This window comes from Camelus dromedarius, chromosome 20 (assembly GCF_036321535.1).
Source record: "Camelus dromedarius isolate mCamDro1 chromosome 20, mCamDro1.pat, whole genome shotgun sequence".
Classification (NCBI taxonomy): domain Eukaryota; kingdom Metazoa; phylum Chordata; class Mammalia; order Artiodactyla; family Camelidae; genus Camelus; species Camelus dromedarius.
The window spans coordinates 478225-497818 of record NC_087455.1 but is presented as its reverse complement, the minus strand read 5'-3'; the positions used below and the strand labels follow the sequence as shown (position 1 = coordinate 497818).

Here is a 19594-nt window from a genome sequence, read left to right as displayed (position 1 = left end):
GCCGGCGGGAGCGCGCCCGTCTCAAGATGGCCGCGGCCATGCTAGGCCCCGGGGCTGTGTGTGCGCAGCGGGCGGCGGCGGCGGCGCGGCCCGGGCGGCAGGCGCGGCAGCGCCGCTAGCCTGGCCCTCAGCCTCTCCTCGCGATCGCTACCTCTGCCTCTCCCTGCCTTGCCCGGTATGGATCTGCCCGTGGGCCCGGGCGCGGCGGGGCCCAGCAACGTCCCGGCTTTCCTGACCAAGCTGTGGACCCTCGTGAGCGACCCGGACACGGACGCGCTTATCTGCTGGAGCCCGGTGAGGGGCTGGGGCGCGCCGGCCGGGGGCAGGGAGGCCGCGGCTCGTCCCCGGGCAGGGCAGGCCCGGCCCCCTCCTCGCCGGCCCGGGTGTGGGGGCGGGGAGCCCGAGGAGGGTCGGGAACAGCGTCCCAGGCCCGCTCCGCGTTGCTCCTGCCCACGCCGTTTGCTTGGGCTGGGGAGGAAGGGCTTCTCCTTCTTTGGTCTTCTGCCCACTAACTGGACAACTGCGGAAGCGGGTCGGCCTGGAGAACAGCACCCGGTTTTGCTCGCCAACGTCACGCCCAGGTGCCCCCGTGTCTTCTCAAATGAGTTACCAGGGTGGTATGGTCGGCAGCTATTCGGAGAAAATCAGAACTTGGCGCAGGAGTGGGAGAGTGCTGCTTTAGTGTAAAACGACAGGGGGCAAAGACAGAAAGCAAAACGTCGTAAGTTCAGGTTGCTCTCCCTCCTGTGTTAGGATACCGGAGCTGGGTTTCTCCAGAGCGACGTTTTCCTTGCCTCGCAGGGCGCCTTTATTCATGTCCCTGTTTCCAGTTGCCTGGCAGCAGGCTTGTTTACATGGTCTGACCCTGTAGACTGGACAGCTCCAGTTTGCCAGAGGTAAATCAGAGACTGTTCTGGAGTTGGAGATCCGAATCTGCTGTTCACATCTTGGCTGTGACGTCGTGTCCCAGGAAGGCCGGAGCCATAACTCAGCCTAGGCCACCCTGGTCAAGTAGAGCCTCTGGGCGCTTCCAGACTTGCTTGCTCTCCTGAGCAAGCTGGGTTCCTTCTCTACTAAGTATGTCCTTTTCATATTTTTAAGCCATTAGGAATGAGGAGTAGTCTGGGCTGAAATGAGCTCAGAGCTAGAAGCCAGGTTCTCTCGTTCTTGAGTTGTCTGTCTGCTGAAGCTCTGCCTCGACTGGGAATACGGAGACTACAAATCATGCAGTGTTTTTGTTGGAGACACTTTGTGTTGGTCCTAGTGACATCTCTGTGTGGCATCTTCCATCCCACTGCCTGTTTCTTTAATGGGCGCTATTCCCAAATAGCCGGTGTGCTTTCCCACAGACTCTCACGTTACCAACATCCCTTCAGTCTAGGCCTTGAACTTTGCTGGCCAAAGAAAATGACCACATGTTTCTGTCTTTATCCTTCCTTTCTCCTCTTTCTCCTGCCTCTTAACTCCTGGGAGACACTCTTATCCAGTTTGGGGAGGGGCATCAGAGATGCTTTGGGATATTCTGAGCTTAATCCTACAAGGGTGATTTGTCCTGCCTCTAATCTGCTTGCTGTTTCTGCTTAAAGACTGTGATGCTGGTGGGTGATGAGCACCAGGGTGCTCTCCAGGACCCCGCTGCCTGTGTTCTGGGCAAGGCCTTTGAGCAGGAAAGTGGGGTATGATCCAGGCTATGACAGCCTCCCTCACAGGGTCTGTACCACCCACCAGTCCTGTTGGCACGTTCTCCCTGGAGCATGAGGAGCCGTCGGGAGCAGTGTTCAATGCCACCTGGTCTGTACCAGGTCTAGCAGCTGTGCTTGGTGCAGGACACAGTGGGGGCCAGCGCCAACCATGAGTGCAGAGACCCAGCACTAGCTCAGCAGTGGAAGCTGCTTAGCCCTGAGAAAGTAAGTGGTCCCGCAAAAAAGTCCTCACGGAGTCTTCTACAGGCTCACCGCCTGGAGTCCAGGTTTCAAAGGCTTGGAAGGTTCTGATGTCTGTGCCCTTGGTGCCCTCGCCTTTGTGCTGGAAGCTTTCTCCCCACTCTCCCGAGAGAAGACCTCTGCGTTTTTCACCTGGAACACAAGGGGAAGTTGGAGGTATGGCGCTGGCTCTCAAGGCTGAGTTCCCAGGGGAGCGTCCAGCCCCAGAAACTCTGGCCAGCAGGACCAGGTCTGGACAGCCCGAGGGATGGACCAACAGGTCACTGTCCCAGAGGGTAGTGCTGGTTTTCCCGCCCTTCCAAACTCCTGTCCAACTGAAGATGCACTTGGTGTGGAGCCACCGCTGAATAGGCAGGGCCTCTAGGGATGGGGCTGCTCCTCAGAGAGGACCTTCAGGCACCGTGGCTCCCACTGCCCTCAGGAGGGAATCTGGTGACCATGAGCATGGCTGGGGCTGGACTGCGGCTGCCCTAACGCCCACACCCACAGGGATGCTCCAAGGATCAGGCCCATCCAGCTTCAAGAGCAGGGCCAGAGTGAGGCCTGGAGGAACCCGGGAACAGTTTAAGGAGGCTGTTCATTTTCACCCCACCTGAGAGTAAGGGCCTCCTTCACTGAGGAACTGGAGGTCGCCAAGGCCAGAGCCAGTTCCAGGTGGCCCATGTGAGTGCCAGTGGACAGAAAGTCCCTCTGGAGGGGCTAGGTGCCCGGGTGGAGAGCAATACCTGCAGTAAGGTCACCTGCCCCTGCGAGACCCCTTGAGAAGGGTCCCGGTCACACTGGCCGCTCCCAGTGGGCCAAGGCTGTTCCCAGAGCTCTAGTGACGTGCGGGCCCCTCCTCCGCGGCCCGGGAGCCTGCCCAGCTGTTCTCAGAGGCCGGCGTGGCCCAGCAGGCCTGGGCCCGCCCTGACTGCGGGGCTGAGGTAGCTGCCGACTGGCCTGTGAGGTGCCAGCGAGAGCACAGCTGTCCTCGTTCAGCCCCTCCTGTGGCGGACAGTCGTTTACAGACATGGACACTGAGTCTCAGGAACCCTAACAAGGGAGGGCTGGAGGCGACAGGGCCAGACATGAGGCCGCGCTCCCTCCACGACGTCCGGCTTCGGCTCCCGCCTGCCTCTGCAGCACCTGTGTCTCCCAAGCCAGACCCAGCCACACTCGACTGACTGCAACGGTGTTCATCAGGCTAGGTTTGGGCTTCTACAGAGAACCACCTTTCCCCTTCAGCAGCAATATTCAGATATTTGCGTGGACAAATGGACGAGACAGGCAGAGATCTATGAACAACAGGCTCTGTGTGTGGCCTCCCCATCTGTCTCCTGCCATGGTGCTGGGTAGGGCTGGGGCCCAGGGTCTTGGAAGGGGCTGGAGGTCTGGGCTGCAGCCTCCTCGGAGAAGGGTAGCTGCACACAGGACCCCTGGGACCGTCCCGCTGCGCCAGGCCGTGTGTGCCCAGAATTGTTGTTTAAAGGATCAGGAGGGGTCAGTGGGGCCCACGGTACCCACCTGGGAGTGAGCGGTCGCTCCCATCTCAGGGGCTGGGCTGCAGACCCTGGAGCCTGCATCTTTGGCTGCAGGGCTTCCCTGAGGGCTGAAGGGAGGAGAAGAGGCTGGCCTTACAGGCTGTGAAAGGAGGGAGGCCAGTCCCACGTGTTTCCCCACAGTCTCCTCCCTCCTGAGCCCTGGCAGAGTCAGCAGAGTCGTCCATGTGCACATGTTCAGTTGGGCCTAGAGACCCAAGTTCGGGGCCAGGGCCAGCAATGAGCAGGGACACTCTGGTCACAGGCTGTGCTGCTGGAGCAGAGATAGGAAAGCACCATGAGGACAGTGCAGACAGTCTTGTCCTCAGACAGGGACGAAATCAGGACCAGGGAGGGGAGAGGAGTGGCCTCCCCTTTCTGCATGCGGCTCGGTGCTCCCCTACCTCCTCGCTCACAGACTGCCTTTGTCTGCTTCTGCGTCCATGCAGCCCAGCGCTCACACTGTGCACTGCTTCCAGCTACACGCCCTTTGCTCCTGGAGCCCAGGGAGGGGTCAGTCAGCTGCGTCCAGGAAGGCAGAGCATATCACACAGACCAGTCTCTCTGGCTGGGGGACTGAAACGGGCCTTCTGTTAGTGGGCAGATTTGAAAAGCGCAGATAGGCCTTGTGGAACCCTGTGGTTGGTAACCCTTTTGGGTCATGGAGCCTTTGAGAAAATATTCAAAGACAGACCCCCCTTCTATAAAAAAGTACATTCATGCAGAACTCTGTGCATTTCAGGGTGTTCACAGCCCTGTGGGAAGGCAGGCCGCAGGCTCTGAGTTCACTGCAAGACTTGATACTTGTAAGAACTGTGCTTCAGGGCCTTGCTCCCTAGCCAGCAGCAGGGCAGCCAGGTCTCCCTGCCCTGCCACATCCCGTCACTGGTTTTCCTTACATCCAAGGATAAGCTAAGACTTCCTGCATGAATTGCACGTGGTAAGCCCAGGAGGGGCCTTGAACTTCTGAGGCAAGAGAGGTGAGATGTTGTATTCACCAGAAGACCCTCTCAGACTTGACGGCCCTTATGGTAGGACTTGCAGAACATTTTCAGCGTAGACTTAACCCTTGAACAGCATTCACGATTGTTAACGAAGGGCAGGGCAGCCACACAGGCACCCAGGCTTCCTACCTGAAGGCAGTTTTCAAACTTGGAGAGCCCGGCCTTTGGAGAAGCGAGGACAGCTAGAACTTGAAGGCGAGGTCCCAGAGGAGGGGGCTGTGCCAAGAAAGAGCTCCCGTTGTCTGCACATGAGCCTGTGGGGCTCTGGCTGAGTGCTGACTCGCCTGTCCACAGGGTGAGACCCATGAAGCCATCCAAGAACCTTCTAGAGAAAGAACAGCTACCAAGGGGATATGAGGTAAGTGTCACACAGGGCTGTGAGTTATCTAAGTTCTCACAGCCAGAGCAGCAAAGCCACTAAACATGCAGAGCATCACAGGGACCTCAGAACAGCCAGAGCTTGGACTTGTGGCCTGGAGAAAAGGACGGCCCACAAGCAGTGTAGACAAGCCTGAAAACCAGCATCAAGAGGTGCTGATCAGGTTGATCCTCTCCTACCAGAACTGAGAGTGCAGTGCTGTTGAAAGGAAGACAGCTGAACCCAGACACGAAAGTTCCAGAGTCCAGGACCCTGTCAAAACCAGCAGATGAGCCAGCGGGCAGGAGCACGTGACCTGGAACAGAGAAGGGACAGGCACAGTGAGAGGCCTAATGAAGACATTGAAACAATGACTAAAATGCTCTGTCTGCTCAAGGAAGTAGAGAAAAACCATCAAGACAGAGAAATGCAAGACAGAAGAGGGAAGGAAATTGAACAAAGTGTCGCTGGAGCACATTCCCATGCAGAGAATTCCAAGGAGGTGACACATACCTCCCACCCCTTGAGTGTGGGCTGCACATGGTGCCTTCCTTCCAAGGATGGGGGGGTGACTATCCAGCAGACACACCTGGCTGACAGGCCTTGCCAGGTGACCAGGGTCAGCACAGCAGTGATGAGTCATGCTGGCAGGGGGTGGTGGGAAGGGCGCGTCACGTCTGGTGTTCCTCTCCAAAAACTTACATAACCCGAGCTAACCATGGGAAGACATCAGACACATCCAAATTGAGCAACATTCTACACACCCCTAGACCAATGCTCCTCAGAACCGTCAGGGTCATCAGAAACCAGGAAAGCCTGAGACACTGCCATAGTCCAGAGGAACGTCAGGAGACATGAATGTGATGTAGCATCTTGGTTGGTGCCTGGGAACAGAAGGTTGGGAGGTAAAAACCAAGGAAATGTGAACAAAATGGAGAGTTTAGTTAACAGTAAAGTATATTGAGTCATTTACTTCTGGCAGTTGCACCACCCTAATGCGAGATGTTAATAATTGGGAAACTGCAGTGACGTGGATGGACCTGGAGATGATGACGCTAAGTGATATTAGTCGGACAGAGAAGGACGAGCATCCCATGTCAGTTACATGTGGGATCTAAGAAATGATAGAGGTGAACTTATTTACAAAACAGAAGCAGACTCACAGACTCACAGACGTAGAAAACACTCTTACAGTTACCAAAGGTAAGGGGAATTAGGAATTTGGGATTAGCAGATACAGACTACTGTGTATAAAACAGATACACAACAAGGTCCTGTTGTACGGCACAGCAAACTAGATTCAGTGCCTTGTAATAACCTGTGATGGAAAAGAAAACGTGTTTGTGTAACTGAGTCAACCGTGCTGGACACCACAGGCGAACAACATTGTAAATCAGCTGCACATCAGCTAAAGGATGACGCTAATACTAGGGAAACTGGAGTAGGGCGTGTGGGACCCCTGTACTATCTTCCCACGTTTCTGTAAATCTAATGTTATTCTAAAATTAAAAGCTTTTTTTATAAGTCACTGGAGGGGATTAAAAAACAAGTTAGAAGCTGCAGGCCAGTCGCAGGTGCAGCTGCTGCTGGGCGTGCCCCGCCTCCTTTCCTCCGCTGCCCCGGCCCCCAGCACCCTGGGCAGCAGGCAGAGCGCCAAGGCCGAGGGCTGACCTGACAAGCTGAACTCCTCAGTGGCCCTTATCCAGCCAAGCCTAGAACCGGGACGGATGGCATTGTGGTGCCGCTTGGCTCCCAGGCCTCACAGAACGTCAGCAGTCATCCCAATGTCATGGTGCAAGAGATGCCAGCCTTCTCACCGCCTTTGAGGGCTCTCAAGTAGCCAGGCCTCCCAACAAACACCAAATTGGGGAAATCGGATTCTCAGCAGGTGTTGCAGCCCTTCCTCCATTGTCAGGACCACCCCCATCAGTGTGCAGAGGCCAGTGCTTTTGACCAGAACTCTTTGGTTAAATGAATCAGAGATGGATCTGTCTGTGAAACTCTCTTTAGCTTCATGCAAGAGCACCGGAAAAGATACACCAAGTATGTGGAGCAGATCCAGAAGGTCAGCGAGACATCAGCTGTCCTGCACCACGTCCATGTGGGCATCGACCAGACAGTGCCTGAGGCCGCGCCTGGAGCCCTTCAGCATGGAGCCGACCACGCTCAGGCCACAGCGCTGCGTGTGCACAGGACGGGCACCGCCAGGGCCCCAGGGTGCTTGGGATTAAAGTCACAGTAGATGACCAAGGCCATTGGAGGCATTAGTGGTCCCTGGGGGGATGGGGACCTGCGCTCCTTCAGCCTGTCCCTTGATGCGCTTCCCCTGCAAAGCCGACCAGACTACTCTCAGTGGTCACTAAAGTTGGAAGATTTGAATTATTAGGAATTCTGTGCAGAACTCTGCCTTGGGAAGTATTTTTATTTTGTTTAGGTGTTTGGTTTTTTTTTTTTCTGTAGACACTGTATATTATCTAGTTTAGCTTGCAGACTGAAAACATGAAGGGAAGAGGAGAAATATTTTAAGAAGCTCTGTGTCCTTGAAGCCTTTGTGACATTTTCCCAATAGGCTGTCTGGGTTGTGGGCTATATAAGCATAAAGAGCTAGTTTAATCCAAAAAAGAAACTGCAGGGGAAAAGGTCACTGAACTAGACTAGCAGTAGAAACTATCCAGAGTGACCACAGAGGAAAAAAGACAAAAAAAAGTGCAGAGGCTGCAGGGGTGAAAGCATGGAGTGTCAGACACAATTTAAGTTCCAGAGTAAAGGACGGAGGAGAATTTTAGAAATAGAATTTTAGAAATTTTCCCCAGTTTTTTTTTTTTTTTGAAAGCTGTAAACCCACAGATCCAGGAATTTCAGTGACTCCCAAGGAGGATAAAGCACAAGAAACCAAAACTCATCAGTATAATCTGCTGAAAATGAGTGATGAAGAGACAATCTTAAAAGCAGCCAGGAAAAGAGGGAAAATGCACATGGAAAAGCCAAGATAAGAATGCTACTGACTTATCATCAGAGGCAGGGTGAGGCCCAAGACCACGAGTTCTGCAGACAGAAGTCGCCACCATCCATCGCCTGGTACCACTCACCTCGTCAGCAGAGCAGAGAGGACAAGCCATGTGGTCCTCTCAACAGAGATGGACGGAGCACGTGACAGAATTCAACATCCATTTCATGATAGAAGCTGAGTAAACTAAGAAGGGGAATTCCTCAGTCTAATGAAAACCATGTACCAAAACCCCTCTTGCTAGCATTGTACTCGGTACTGGAGACCTGAGCACAGACCCCGAGACTGGAAAGGAAGGCGAGGATGCCTGCTCCCGCTGCTTCTCCTTAGTGACATGTTGGATGCCCTGCTCAGGCAGTGTAGCAAATATGTAGATAAAAGACATCAAGACTGGAAAGTAAGAAATAAAATTCTATTTGTAGAAAACATTCATATTTACTTAGAAAGCCCCTAAAGAATCTACAGAAAAAGTTATCACAACTAATAAATGAGTTTGGTGAGGTCACAGGATTCAAGGTCCATGCATAAAACTTAATTGTATTTCTGCAGACTAGCAATGGACTATTGAAAATGGAAATGTTTACAATGGTATAAAAAACACAAAATGTTCATAGGTTATCTATTGCTATGTAACTAATTACCTTCAAACTCACTGCTTAAGACAAGAAACATTTGTTATCTCACAGTTTCTGAGAGCTGCAAGCTGATCCTGGTCTCATGAGGTCTCAGTCATCTGAAGACTCAGCTGGGGGTGTGGGACCAGCTTCCAGGTTCCTCTGGGTGGTGGCAACAGCCTCAGGAGGGAACCCTTTGCATTTCATTTTATGAGGCAAACATTACCTTGATTTCAAAATTATACAAAAGCAGTCCAAGAAAACTACAGACCAATATCCTTCATAATGTCTTCTATAGAATTTTAGCAAATCAAACTTGGCAGTGCATACAACGAATAATGTCACACCAGGTGGGATTTACCCTAAGAATGCAAAGATGGTTCAACACTTTAGAATCAATATAACACACCATGTGAACAGCCTAAAGAAGATAAAACCACATGATCATATTATCTGATATAGAAAAAGCATGTAGCAAAATTTGATGTTTGTGATATTAAAAAGATAAATACCAAGCAGGGCCTACAAAAAACCTATACCTAATATCATACTTAATGGTGAGACAGTGAATGCTCTCCCCCTAAGATCAGAACAAAGTCTGTTTTTACCAGTTCTAGTCAACATTGTACTGAAAATCCTATCCAGTATGTGAAAACAAGAAAAATTTAAGGCATGTATGTTAGAAAGAGATAAAACTGTTCTTATTCAGATTGTTGACATAGAAAATCCTAATGAATCTACAAAAATTACTCCCACGGCGAAAGAATTAGTTTTGCAAGGTCACTAGATACAACATCAACACAACAAGAACTCTATGTTCATTGCATACTAGAAACAAACAAGAGGAAATTGATTTCTTTAAAATGTCATTTACAGTTGCTCAAAAAAAATTAAGCGCTTAAATGTAGACCTAATTAAAACATGTGGGGATCTGTATGGAGAAACAATAAAATTATTAAAAACACGTATGAAAGAAAGCAAAGTTGACCTAAGTAAATGGAGAGACGTGCCGTATATCTGTAACACTGTAGCAGGTTTGGGGAGTTTTGCACCCTCGTCTCTGTGAATGTCGGTTCTGGTCCTTCTCCTTTCCCCGTGGTGCTCTGGTCACGCGTGTGCTGGTGCAGGTGGAGGCGCGCCACACTTCTTTGAGGCTGCTGTCACTTTCTTATTCTGTTTTCTCCCTGTTCTTCAGCTTTCGTAATCTCTGTGGATCTCTCTTCAAGTTCTCAGGAGTTTTCTCCTGCCAGGTCACATCTGCCGTTGAGCCCTCCTCGTAGATTTTCCGTCTCTGTTGTCTGTTCGACTGCAGAATGTCCAGGGGGCCTCCTCCGTGACGGCTGCCTCTTCACTGTTACTCTCTGCTCGGGGGACGTTGTCTCGCTTTGCTTTACTTCATGACTTCCTTTAGTTCTTTGAACACACTTGTAATGGCTTCTTTGAAGTCTTGGTTAAATCTGACACCTTGTCCCTCTCACAGGCCATTTCTGCTGCTTCCTCTGTTTTCCTCATATATGTGTCACGCTTTATTGTTTCTTTATGTGTCTTGGAATTTTGTTGAAAAACTATGTCTTGGGTGACATAGCCTAGTGCTTGTGGATCACCCCCACGCACCCCCATGCTGGTTTAGTTTGGTGACCTGGCTTGGCCGTGGTGGCTTGACCGTGGCCTCTCTGTCGGCTCACACACCACCACCACCCACACCGTGTGGTGTCACGCCCAGTCTGTAGCTAGAGTTGCTCGTGCTTGGCAGTGCCCTCAGGCGCAAATCACTCTGCAGCTTGAGCCAGTTAAATTTCGGCAGGGGTATGTTTTGAGGTCAGTCTTTGGGCTACGTACGCTCTGACCCCAGGAGAGCTCTTCACTGTCCCTTGTGTGAACGGGCTGGCCAGCTTATTATTTCCCACTTAGAAGAGCTGTTGATTTCAAGAGCACCCTTGGGCTTGAACTTTCCCGCACTCTGTTACTCTGTCTCTGCGAGGAAGGTGCTCTGGAGCTCTTTCCCTTGGACTTTCACCCTCCACCACCAGCCCTAGACAGATTCTCTGCGCCTCTGCTCGTGCACTGGGCTGGGCAGCGTAGCCTCTGGACTCCATGACTGGCTTCTCCCAGCAGAGACGCTCCGCCCTGCGTGCCAGCTGGGGCGAGAGTAAGCGGAGCCCCGGTATGCTCAGCCTGCCACACCTGGGGTGGAGTCTCCGTTCTTTGGGTGGGGGCTGAATTTAGTCTGTTCACCAGCAAGTTGGACAGGATGAGAGATGCTGGCGGCCTGCCCCTCGGTGAGATACAAGAGACCTTGATTGGAAACAAGGGGGAGAAGGGTCCCCATTGTCTCAGCCTCAACCCAGGAGACCTCGTGCAAGGAGGGGGAGCAGGTTGTGACTAAAACGACCCACTGTTTCTGCAGAGCTTTAGTGGGTTTTCTTGAGTAAGTGTTTCTTCACTTGTTACAGGCCTATAGGACACTTTCCAGGTGTTTTTTAAAAGCTCTGTCTGTCTTGCCTGGGAGGGGTCCTCTTGATTTCAGCTGCCATCCCAGCAGTGGAAACCATACCTGTATCTTCAAAGGATAGTTTTGCTAGATACAGAATTCTTGGTTGACAGGTTTGTTCTTTCAGCACTTTTGTAAGCATGTCGTCCCATGGCCTTCTGGTCTGCACAGCTTCTGATGAGAAAGTAGCTGTGATTAAGGGTTCCGTGTACATGATGAGTCTGCTTTCTTGCTTTCAAGATTCTCTCTTGGTCTTTTGCTTTCTTTGGTCTGATTACGGAGTTTCTGGTATAAATCTCTTTGAGTTTATCCTTCTTGGAATTTGTTTAACTTCCTGAATATTTTTCATCAAATTTGAGAAATTTGGGGCCATTATTTCTTCAGATGTTCTTTCTGTCCCTTTCCCTCCTCCCCTTCATGCATACGTTGGTGGTGTCCCACATGTCTCTGACGCCTGTTCATTTTTCTTCACGCTTTTCTCTTTCTGCTCCTCAGACTGGGTGATCTTGCTTGACGGTCTTCCTCACGTTCGCGGATTCCGTCTTATTCGTGCTCAGATCTGCTCTCTAGCCCCCACCCCGCCCAGTGAATTTTAAATCTGAGGCATTGCACTTTTCAACTCCATGATTTTGATTTGGTTCCTATTTATAATTTCTGTCGTTGTCATTCTCTATTCTGTGAAACATTCTCACGCTTTCCTTTGCTTCTTCAGATGCTGTTTCATTTTGTTCTTTGAATGTATTTCAAATAGCTGATTTTAAAGTCTTTGTCTAGTAAGTCCAACATCTCAGCTTCCTTAGGGACAGTTTCCCTTGATTGGTTTTTTCCTTTCTGTGGGTCATATGTTGTTTCTTTGCATGTCTCGTAAATTTTTGTTGAAAATTGGGCTTTCCATTAATATGCGTCATTTATTAAACTCAGTATCAGATTCGCTTTGCTCGCCAGGATTTGCTGCTGTTTCTTGTATTTGCTGTTTGTTTGTTTAGTGGCTTTTCTGAACTAATTCTGGGCAGTTTGTGTTCTTTGTTGTGTGTGGTCCCTGAGGTCTCTGCCCGGTTAGCTGAGTTGGGTCAGGGAGTGATGGGAGCAGGAATGTCTTTTAAAGCCTAGAACTGAGAAGCCTCCCAGTCTCCGTGAGGCACCCTGTGTGTCGGGAACGCCTTCGGCACTCGGCCAGACAGCTGACGTGCTGGACTTTCCCCTCCACGTCCTGCCGGAGGTGAGGGCCCAGACCTTGGCACAGCGCTGCATGTGCCTGTGACTGTGAGCCCCGAGGAGTATTTTGGAGCCCCCAGCTCCTCCCTGTGTGTTTCCTGGTCGGCCTGTTTTTCCCTAGCCGTGTCCACCATCTCGGGCAGCGGCAAGTTTTAAAATTACCTCTAGATGTTTTCTGCAAACGTTGCGAGGGAAAAATCTCTTTACATTAAGAGAGCTTTGGGTCAGACAAAACAGAAAGAGCCTGGCATGTGGAATCGTCCAGGGAGCCACCACACTGGTCTTGCAAGAGCTCCGGCCGCCTTCTCGGCCATGGCTGCCAGAACGCTGCTCCCCGCCGTCCGGCTGCGGTCTCACAGCTCAGGGTGGGGGCGGGCAAGTTAAAACGCCTCAGCTTGCTGGGCTTGCTGAGACTCAGCCGTTGGCCCTGAGTGAGTTCTCCCCACGCGCTGCCGTCCCTCATTGGTTTTCAGAGTTCTGAGAGAGTTGACTCTGACGTTTTTTGCCAGTTCTCTTATTGCTTCTTCGGAAAAGGAAAAGTCCTAGAGGTCCTTCCTCCCCCTCCTCCCTCGCGCATCTGTATCCGTGTTGATTTCAACATCTCCGTCCGTGTTGAAAAGCATCGCTCCGTCCGGGTGCACACCAGTGCACCTCCCTGTCCTCTGGCTCCCTTCTCCAACAGGGGAGCCTGTGCCCAGTGTCCTTGACAGGTTCACAGGGTAATCATGTTGCGGCAGCCTGAGCCAGGTCCCCGGGCTCCTGCTGGCCAGAGGTCAGCCTTGTCACCCGCCTGGTAGCTTTTGGACTGTGGTTAGGAAAAAAGTGGAAGAGGAGTGTCACGGCCTGTTTAGTCTGTTTCTCATCTCTGTGGCCAAAAGAAAAATGAAGTTGCACAACTGTGTTGTAACTGAAATTAGGTTTCCATTTTCTTGGCTGCCTTAATTTGGGTTCTGGGCTGTTCTTAGGGGAAAAGTGCTGATTAAAGCTAAAACGAGACCCCTTAAGGGATGGGCCTGGAGTGCCGTGGTGCTTTCTGAAGGCACCTCTGCACCCTGGCAGGGCCTCCGGCAAGGATCCAGGCCAAGGGGCAGAGACCAGGTGTGTCTGGCTGGTGGTCCCTGAGGTGCCCTCTGCCTCCCGCCAGCCCAGCCCTGCAGGGCAGGGGCGTGCACAGCCGTGCCCCTTGCAGCTGCGCTGACCCCCGCGCCGACGTGTCTCCTGGCAGAGCGGGAACAGCTTCCACGTGTTTGACCAGGGCCAGTTCGCCAAGGAGGTGCTGCCCAAGTACTTCAAGCACAACAACATGGCCAGCTTCGTGCGGCAGCTCAACATGTGTGAGTGCCCCGCCCTCACCCCGCAGGGCGGCAGGTGGCGGGACCGACACATTCCCCTCGTCTGGGTGAGGGGCAGCAGGGCCACCATGTTTGGATCCCGGTGCTGGCCAAGGGTGTGGCCTGGAGCCTGGCACGCCTGTAGAAGAACGGGCTCCCGGGCCTGAACTTGGGGCCCCCAGGAAGAGCTCACTGAACCCCAGCCAGACATGGCCCCATGCCTGGGGTGGGGGGGTCATGGAGGTTGTGGGATCGCCCTTAGAACCAAGACCACCCAGCCGCTGCTGCATACACTATGACCATCACCCTGCCAGGAGCCTCCCCCCATCCACCGGGGGCCAGTGGCCGGGCTGTAGTGAGGGCCTGGTTCTCTAGCCCTGAGGCAGAGCTGCCCCCATCCCGTCGTGCACAGATGGCTTCCGGAAGGTGGTCCACATTGAGCAGGGGGGTCTGGTCAAGCCAGAGAGGGACGACACTGAGTTCCAGCACCCCTGCTTCCTGCGTGGCCAGGAGCAGCTCCTTGAGAACATCAAGAGGAAAGTGACCAGTGTGAGTAGCCGTGCCCCCCTCCCCACATCCTCAGACCTCCCTCCAGGCTGTGAGGGGAGCAGCGTCCACTCGGCATCCCGCTGGCCTGGCCTGGCTGCACTGGCCCTCTTCCTGCCGGCCACCCTCCACACATACCCGTTGTGGACTCCCCACTGCCGTTTCCCGCACCAGCCACTCTCCGGGCTGGCAGCCCCTCGGCCCTTTCTGTTCTGTCCCAGGCCCCCCTCTCTGGGAGGCATCTCAGTGACTGCTCCCTGGGGACCCAGGTGTCCACCCTGCGGAGCGAGGACGTGAAGATTCGCCAGGACAGTGTCACCAAGCTGCTGACTGACGTGCAGCTGATGAAGGGGAAGCAGGAGAGCATGGACTCCAAACTGTTGGCCATGAAGCAGTAGGTCCTGGGCGCCTGGGCGCGGCAGTGGGGGCTGATCGGCGGGGGTGCTGCAGGGACCAGCAGGGCCTTTTCCCAGCAGCTCCGCCTCCTGCGGTCTCTGTAACAGGTGCTTTGGGCCTTCCACTCCCCAGACTGAGGTTTGGGCTCGCACACCCATCGGGGCCCATGCTGGGCTGTGTTTCCCAGTAGGTGGGGTCTGATCCGCGTCCCGCAACAACAGGCAGAAGTGAGCCTGAGCAGGGCCACAGCCTCGGGCTCCTCATGCTGCCTTCTGAGCATGTGCATCCCGCCTCCAGTCTCTCCCCACAGACCAAGGTGGCCCGGCTTCTCGCATCCCTACAGTGCCGTTCCTCCCACTGGCTCCACAGTCCCACCGTCACCTAGCACAGGCATCATGTCCCCTGCCTGCCTCCACCTCAGACCTGGAGCAGGAAGCACTTGAGGTTTTTTCTGGAACCCATGCCCCTGGAACATGCTGGCCACCACATAACCAGCTCTGTGCCCCCATCCCCAGCCAGGACCTGCAGGAAGGCTGGCTTAGGTCTGCTCCCATATACTTGGGGTCCTGGGGGCCTCAGGACCCCCAATCCTGAGGGCGACCTCCAAGCCACTTGGTGGAGCAGGTCCTCCGCACCGTGGAGGAGGCTCCTGGGCCCCAAGTGCTCACGTTAGGACCCAGCAGGAGCCACGGAATGGCTGATAACCTGGAGGCGGGGCCAGCTGAATTTGGTCTCCGGGACATGGACAGCTGTCAGGGTGAGGCCAGGAGAGCCCACTGCCTGTCAGGAAGACATGCCAGGGCTTTGCAGGGCCGGCCTACTGGAGGGGCAGGCCACGGGCTGCTCGGGACCGTGCTCACCTGCTTGGGAGGACAGTGGTCAGGTGGTCCTTCCTGCCTCTCAAGTCCATCTCTTAGCCACTCCTAGGCCCAAGGTGCCCTGAGCCCCCTGAAGGTATAGGACATCCCTGCATGCCCCCTGCAGCCTGATGAGCTGGGCTGCCACTGGCCCCCAGCCCTCCCTCCTGTCCTCAGGCTCAGTCAAGGAGGAGACAGTGGAGGGTGGGGCAGCACTCAAGGCTCTGCCACCTGGATGTGTCCTGGGGCTCACCCTGCCCTGCCCACTGCCAGGCCCCGCCGACCCTGCACCTGACTACTCAGTGCGGAGGTGTAGGCTCCCCCTGAAAGACAGCAGAGTGAGCCCTGGCCAGGCCCCCAGCCCATCGCACAGCCCACCCTCCTGGAGTGGGAACGGGCCAGCGGCCAGGCTCGTGCTGATGTGTGGTCACTCAGGCCTGCACCCGCCCAGATGTCGGGGCGGGGGCGTCCCCGGAGCCCCCTCAGCCCCAGCCACTGCGCCGGTCTGTTGCAGCGAGAACGAGGCCCTGTGGCGGGAGGTGGCCAGCTTGCGGCAGAAGCACGCCCAGCAGCAGAAGGTCGTCAACAAGGTGCGAGGGGGGCCGGGGGGCGGGCAGCGGGTCTTCTCCACGGCCCAGCTGACCTACCTCTCCTCCCTCAGCTCATCCAGTTCCTCATCTCGCTGGTGCAGTCCAACCGGATCCTGGGGGTGAAGAGAAAGATGTGAGGACCGGGGCTGCCCGTCCCTGTGGCCATGTCCTGGGTGCCACCAGGCCGGGCAGCGCTGACCCATCCCTTCCCCACAGCCCCCTGATGCTCAGTGATGGTGGCCCTGCGCACCCTGTGCCCAAATTCGGCCGCCAGTTCTCCCTGGAGCACGTCCACGGCTCTGGTCCCTACTCGGTGAGCGCCCGGTGTGGGCTGGCCTGGGCGGGGCAGTGCTGCTGTGGCCTGCGCCACATGTGGTCACCTCCCTTTGCTGGCAGACTCCATCCCCGGCCTACAGCAGCTCCAGTCTCTATGCCCCAGACGCGGTGGCCAGCTCCGGACCCATCATCTCCGATATCACTGAGCTGGGCCCCAGCAGCCCCGGGGCTTCCCCGGGCGCCAACAGAGATGAGAGGTGGGGCCACCTTCCCCAAAACCCGGAGGAGGGAGGGGCTGCCAGAGGCCCTGCTGAGGTGTGTCTCCCTTGTGCAGGTCTCTGTCCGGCAGCTCCCTGGTTCGAGTCAAGGAGGAGCCCCCTAGCCCACCTCAGAGCCCCCGGGCAGAGGATGCCAGTCCTGGGCACCCATCCTCCGTTGCGGACACCCCGCTGTCCCCGACCGCCCTCATTGACTCCATCCTGCGGGAGAGCGAGCCCGCCCCTCCTGCCTCGGCCACTCCCCTCCTGGATGAGGGGGGCCGCCCCCCCTCTCCCCTGCCCGCCTCGGCCCCCGAGAAGTGCCTCAGCGTAGCCTGCCTGGACAAGTGAGTGCCATCCACTCGCCCACAAGTCTCTGGACGCGCAGCTGGGCTTCTGACGCCTGCCCTGGAGGGCTGGACACACGGTGGCCCTGAGCTCTGTGCTTGGGGCTGGGGAGGGAAACAGATGCTGACCATGTGGCCCCACAGTCCCTCTGCCACAGGCGCCCAGGCTGTGTGGTCAGGCCTATCGCACCTGCTCTCTGGGCTGCCATCTGCCGTGATGGGCTGCTGGATCCTGGTGTCTGTCCTGCTGCCCCAGAGGTGGGCGAGCGAGGGTGGGGGCACGGAGTCTGCCTGGCCCCCACCTGCAATCGGGGGGCTCTTGTCTTTGTATCTTGCAGTTTGGCTCGCGCTCCACTGATGTCTGGGGTCGCCCGCCTCTTCCCCTGCCCCTCTTCCTCTCTGCATGGCCGAGTCCAGCCAGGGTTAGCGCTGTCCCACTGGGGAGGGAGGAGGGCTCCGCCAGAGCTCGGGCCCCTCCCCAGCCGCGGACCAGACCCCAGCCTGGCCACGAGCACTGAGCCCTGCCTGGTGAATGGGTATCTCAAGGCCTCTGCAGAAGGGACTGGCCTCCCCCGGGTCTAGGGCCCAAGCCAGTGCCCCAAGTCACTGACTGACAGAGAAGGCCAGCCCAGCTCTTGTGCTGACTGGTTCCCTCCCCGGGTGGGACTGGGCCTTCTCTGTCACAGCCCCCAAACCCAGCCTCTTCCCTGGCAAGCACCAAGGGAGAGGCTGGCTGACCACACGCTGAGTACACTCTCCCTGTCCTGCTGTCTTCCGATAGAAAGGCAAGACCTCGTCAAGCCTGGAAAACTGGGCCCCCAGCCCAATCTGAGCACTAAACCCCTCCTTGCCCCCCCCCCCCGCCACTTTGGCCCAGCCTAATACGCTGTTAGAGGCCTTACAGGGCCTCACGGTGACAGGACGGGCCCACATGGCCTTAGCCACTCCCCCCCAGTGGCCAAGTGTCCGGCCTGTCTGTGGACACTGCCCCACCGGGCCCTGCTGCAAGTGCAAAGGGGCCCCATCTTGAAGCCCCCCATGAGCCCGAGAGGGTGGGCTGTGGCCGAGGGGAGCCCTTCTCTGGCAGATGGGTGTGAGCGTCGACAAGAAGGTGTCCGGGTAGGGGTGCTTGGGGTGCCCCTTCACCTACCTCACTCACCCTGGCCAGGATGGAGCTCAGTGACCACTTGGACGCCATGGACTCCAACCTGGACAACCTGCAGACCATGCTGACCAGCCACGGCTTCAGCGTGGACACCAGTGCCCTGCTGGACGTGAGTCCCGCCCCTGCCTGCACCTGCACCCTCCCCTGCTCACGGTGCCAGCTGACTGCCCTCCTTTCCCTGCAGCTGTTCAGCCCCTCGGTGACCGTGCCAGACATGAGCCTGCCCGACCTTGACAGCAGCCTGGCCAGTGTGAGTACGCAGAGCGGGCAGGCTGGGGGGTGGGGGCTAGCAGGGAACCTCACTGTGCTCCCTCCTGCCCTGGCAGATCCAGGAGCTCCTCTCTCCCCAGGAGCCCCCCAGGCCTCTCGAGGCAGAGAACAGCAGCCCTGACTCAGGTGAGCCCTAACTCATGTGAGCTGAGTCCACCCACCCACCCTGTCCTCGTCCCCACCCACCAGACCCTGACCCGGTCCCTCCCTACAGGGAAGCAGCTGGTGCACTACACGGCCCAGCCCCTGCTCCTGGTGGACCCAGGCTCCGTGGACGTGGGGAGCAGCGACCTGCCGGTGCTCTTCGAGCTGGGGGAGGGCTCCTACTTCTCCGAGGGGGATGACTACGCAGATGACCCCACCATCTCCCTGCTGACAGGCTCTGAGCCCCCCAAAGCCAAGGACCCCACTGTCTCCTAGAGGCCCCAGGAAGGGGGCGGCCTGTGCCGTCCCCTACCCCTCCTGGTGCAGGGCTGGTCTCAGGGGAGCCAGGAACCTGGGGCAGGGCGGGGCGTGGCCCCAGTCAGCACCAAGGACCCAGGTCCTGTGTGCCGTGGCTTGCTTGGGGCTTCACAGCCACATTTGGACTGACCAGTACACAGGTGTTCACAGAATTGTATTTTGGATTTTTACATGAGAGTTCCCCTTTCTCCTTAGGTAGAGACATAGATATATACACGGACGGACGCACGGACAGGTGGACGAGACAGGCAGAGATCTATAAATGACAGGCTCTGTATGCGGCCTCCCCGTCTGTTTCCTCCTGCCGCGGTGCCAGGTCGGGCTAGGCCCAGGAGGGGCCCGGGGTCTCAGAAGGGGCTAGAGGTCTGGGCTGCAGCCTCCCTGGAGAAGGGCAGCTGCACACGGTGTCCCTGGGCCCACCTGGCTCCACTGGACCATGTGTGCTCAGAATTGTTGGTTAAAGAACCGGGAGGGGTCACAGAACCCCGTTACCAGGGCTTCCACACGAGGGGACCAGGTGAGACACAAATGGCTGTGCCACATACACCTGTCCAGCAGAGCCATCTGGCTCTGGGCTGGCTTTGGGGACAGGAAGGGGTCAGCGCCATGGGGTCTGGCAGGAGGGAAGGTAGTGGGAGTGCAGCCCTGCCTCCTGGGTCAGGCAGCCAAGGGTGGGGGAGGAGCAGGAGTCAGGCCAAAGCACCGCACCCCAGCATCCTGTGTCCCCAGTTCACCCAGTGCTCACCACCCTCTCAGCAGGAGGGGTCGGGGTGCTGCCTACACTGTGGGGTCCAAGGGCACCCTCTAGGCGGCATTCCTACCCCAGATGCTGCCAGGACCCAGAAGAGGTGAGGCCTCGGGGTCAGGCGGGTTCTGGTTGGGGCGGGGACAGCACTGTCAGTCAGGGCACAGCTGGCCCAGCACAGCCTCGGACGTTTTCGACCCAGG

General features: G+C 56.1%; 1 protein-coding gene and 1 pseudogene across 4 annotated transcripts; both read left to right on the top strand.

The window, feature by feature from the left end:
* The first annotated feature begins 9 nt into the window (after positions 1–9).
* Positions 10–18923, top strand: HSF1 (heat shock transcription factor 1). Of its 4 annotated transcripts, none has more exons than XM_064476713.1 (14): positions 10–294; positions 13375–13483; positions 13893–14029; positions 14296–14420; positions 15794–15869; positions 15941–16002; positions 16086–16182; positions 16266–16402; positions 16480–16749; positions 17088–17171; positions 17918–18023; positions 18099–18164; positions 18265–18310; positions 18399–18923. In XM_064476713.1, the coding sequence occupies exons 1-14, from the start codon at positions 178–180 to the stop codon at positions 18602–18604; spliced, it is 1638 nt and encodes a 545-aa protein (XP_064332783.1). In that variant the 5' UTR covers positions 10–177; the 3' UTR covers positions 18605–18923. The 4 variants fall into 4 exon arrangements, with proteins under 4 accessions (XP_064332783.1, XP_031295733.1, XP_031295736.1 ...); XM_031439873.2 differs by having other exon boundaries at positions 11–294; positions 18241–18310; XM_031439876.2 differs by lacking the exon at positions 17088–17171 and having other exon boundaries at positions 11–294.
* On the top strand, positions 2102–13168 carry LOC116148874 (BLOC-1-related complex subunit 5-like; annotated as a pseudogene).
* Positions 18924–19594: the final 671 nt, after the last annotated feature.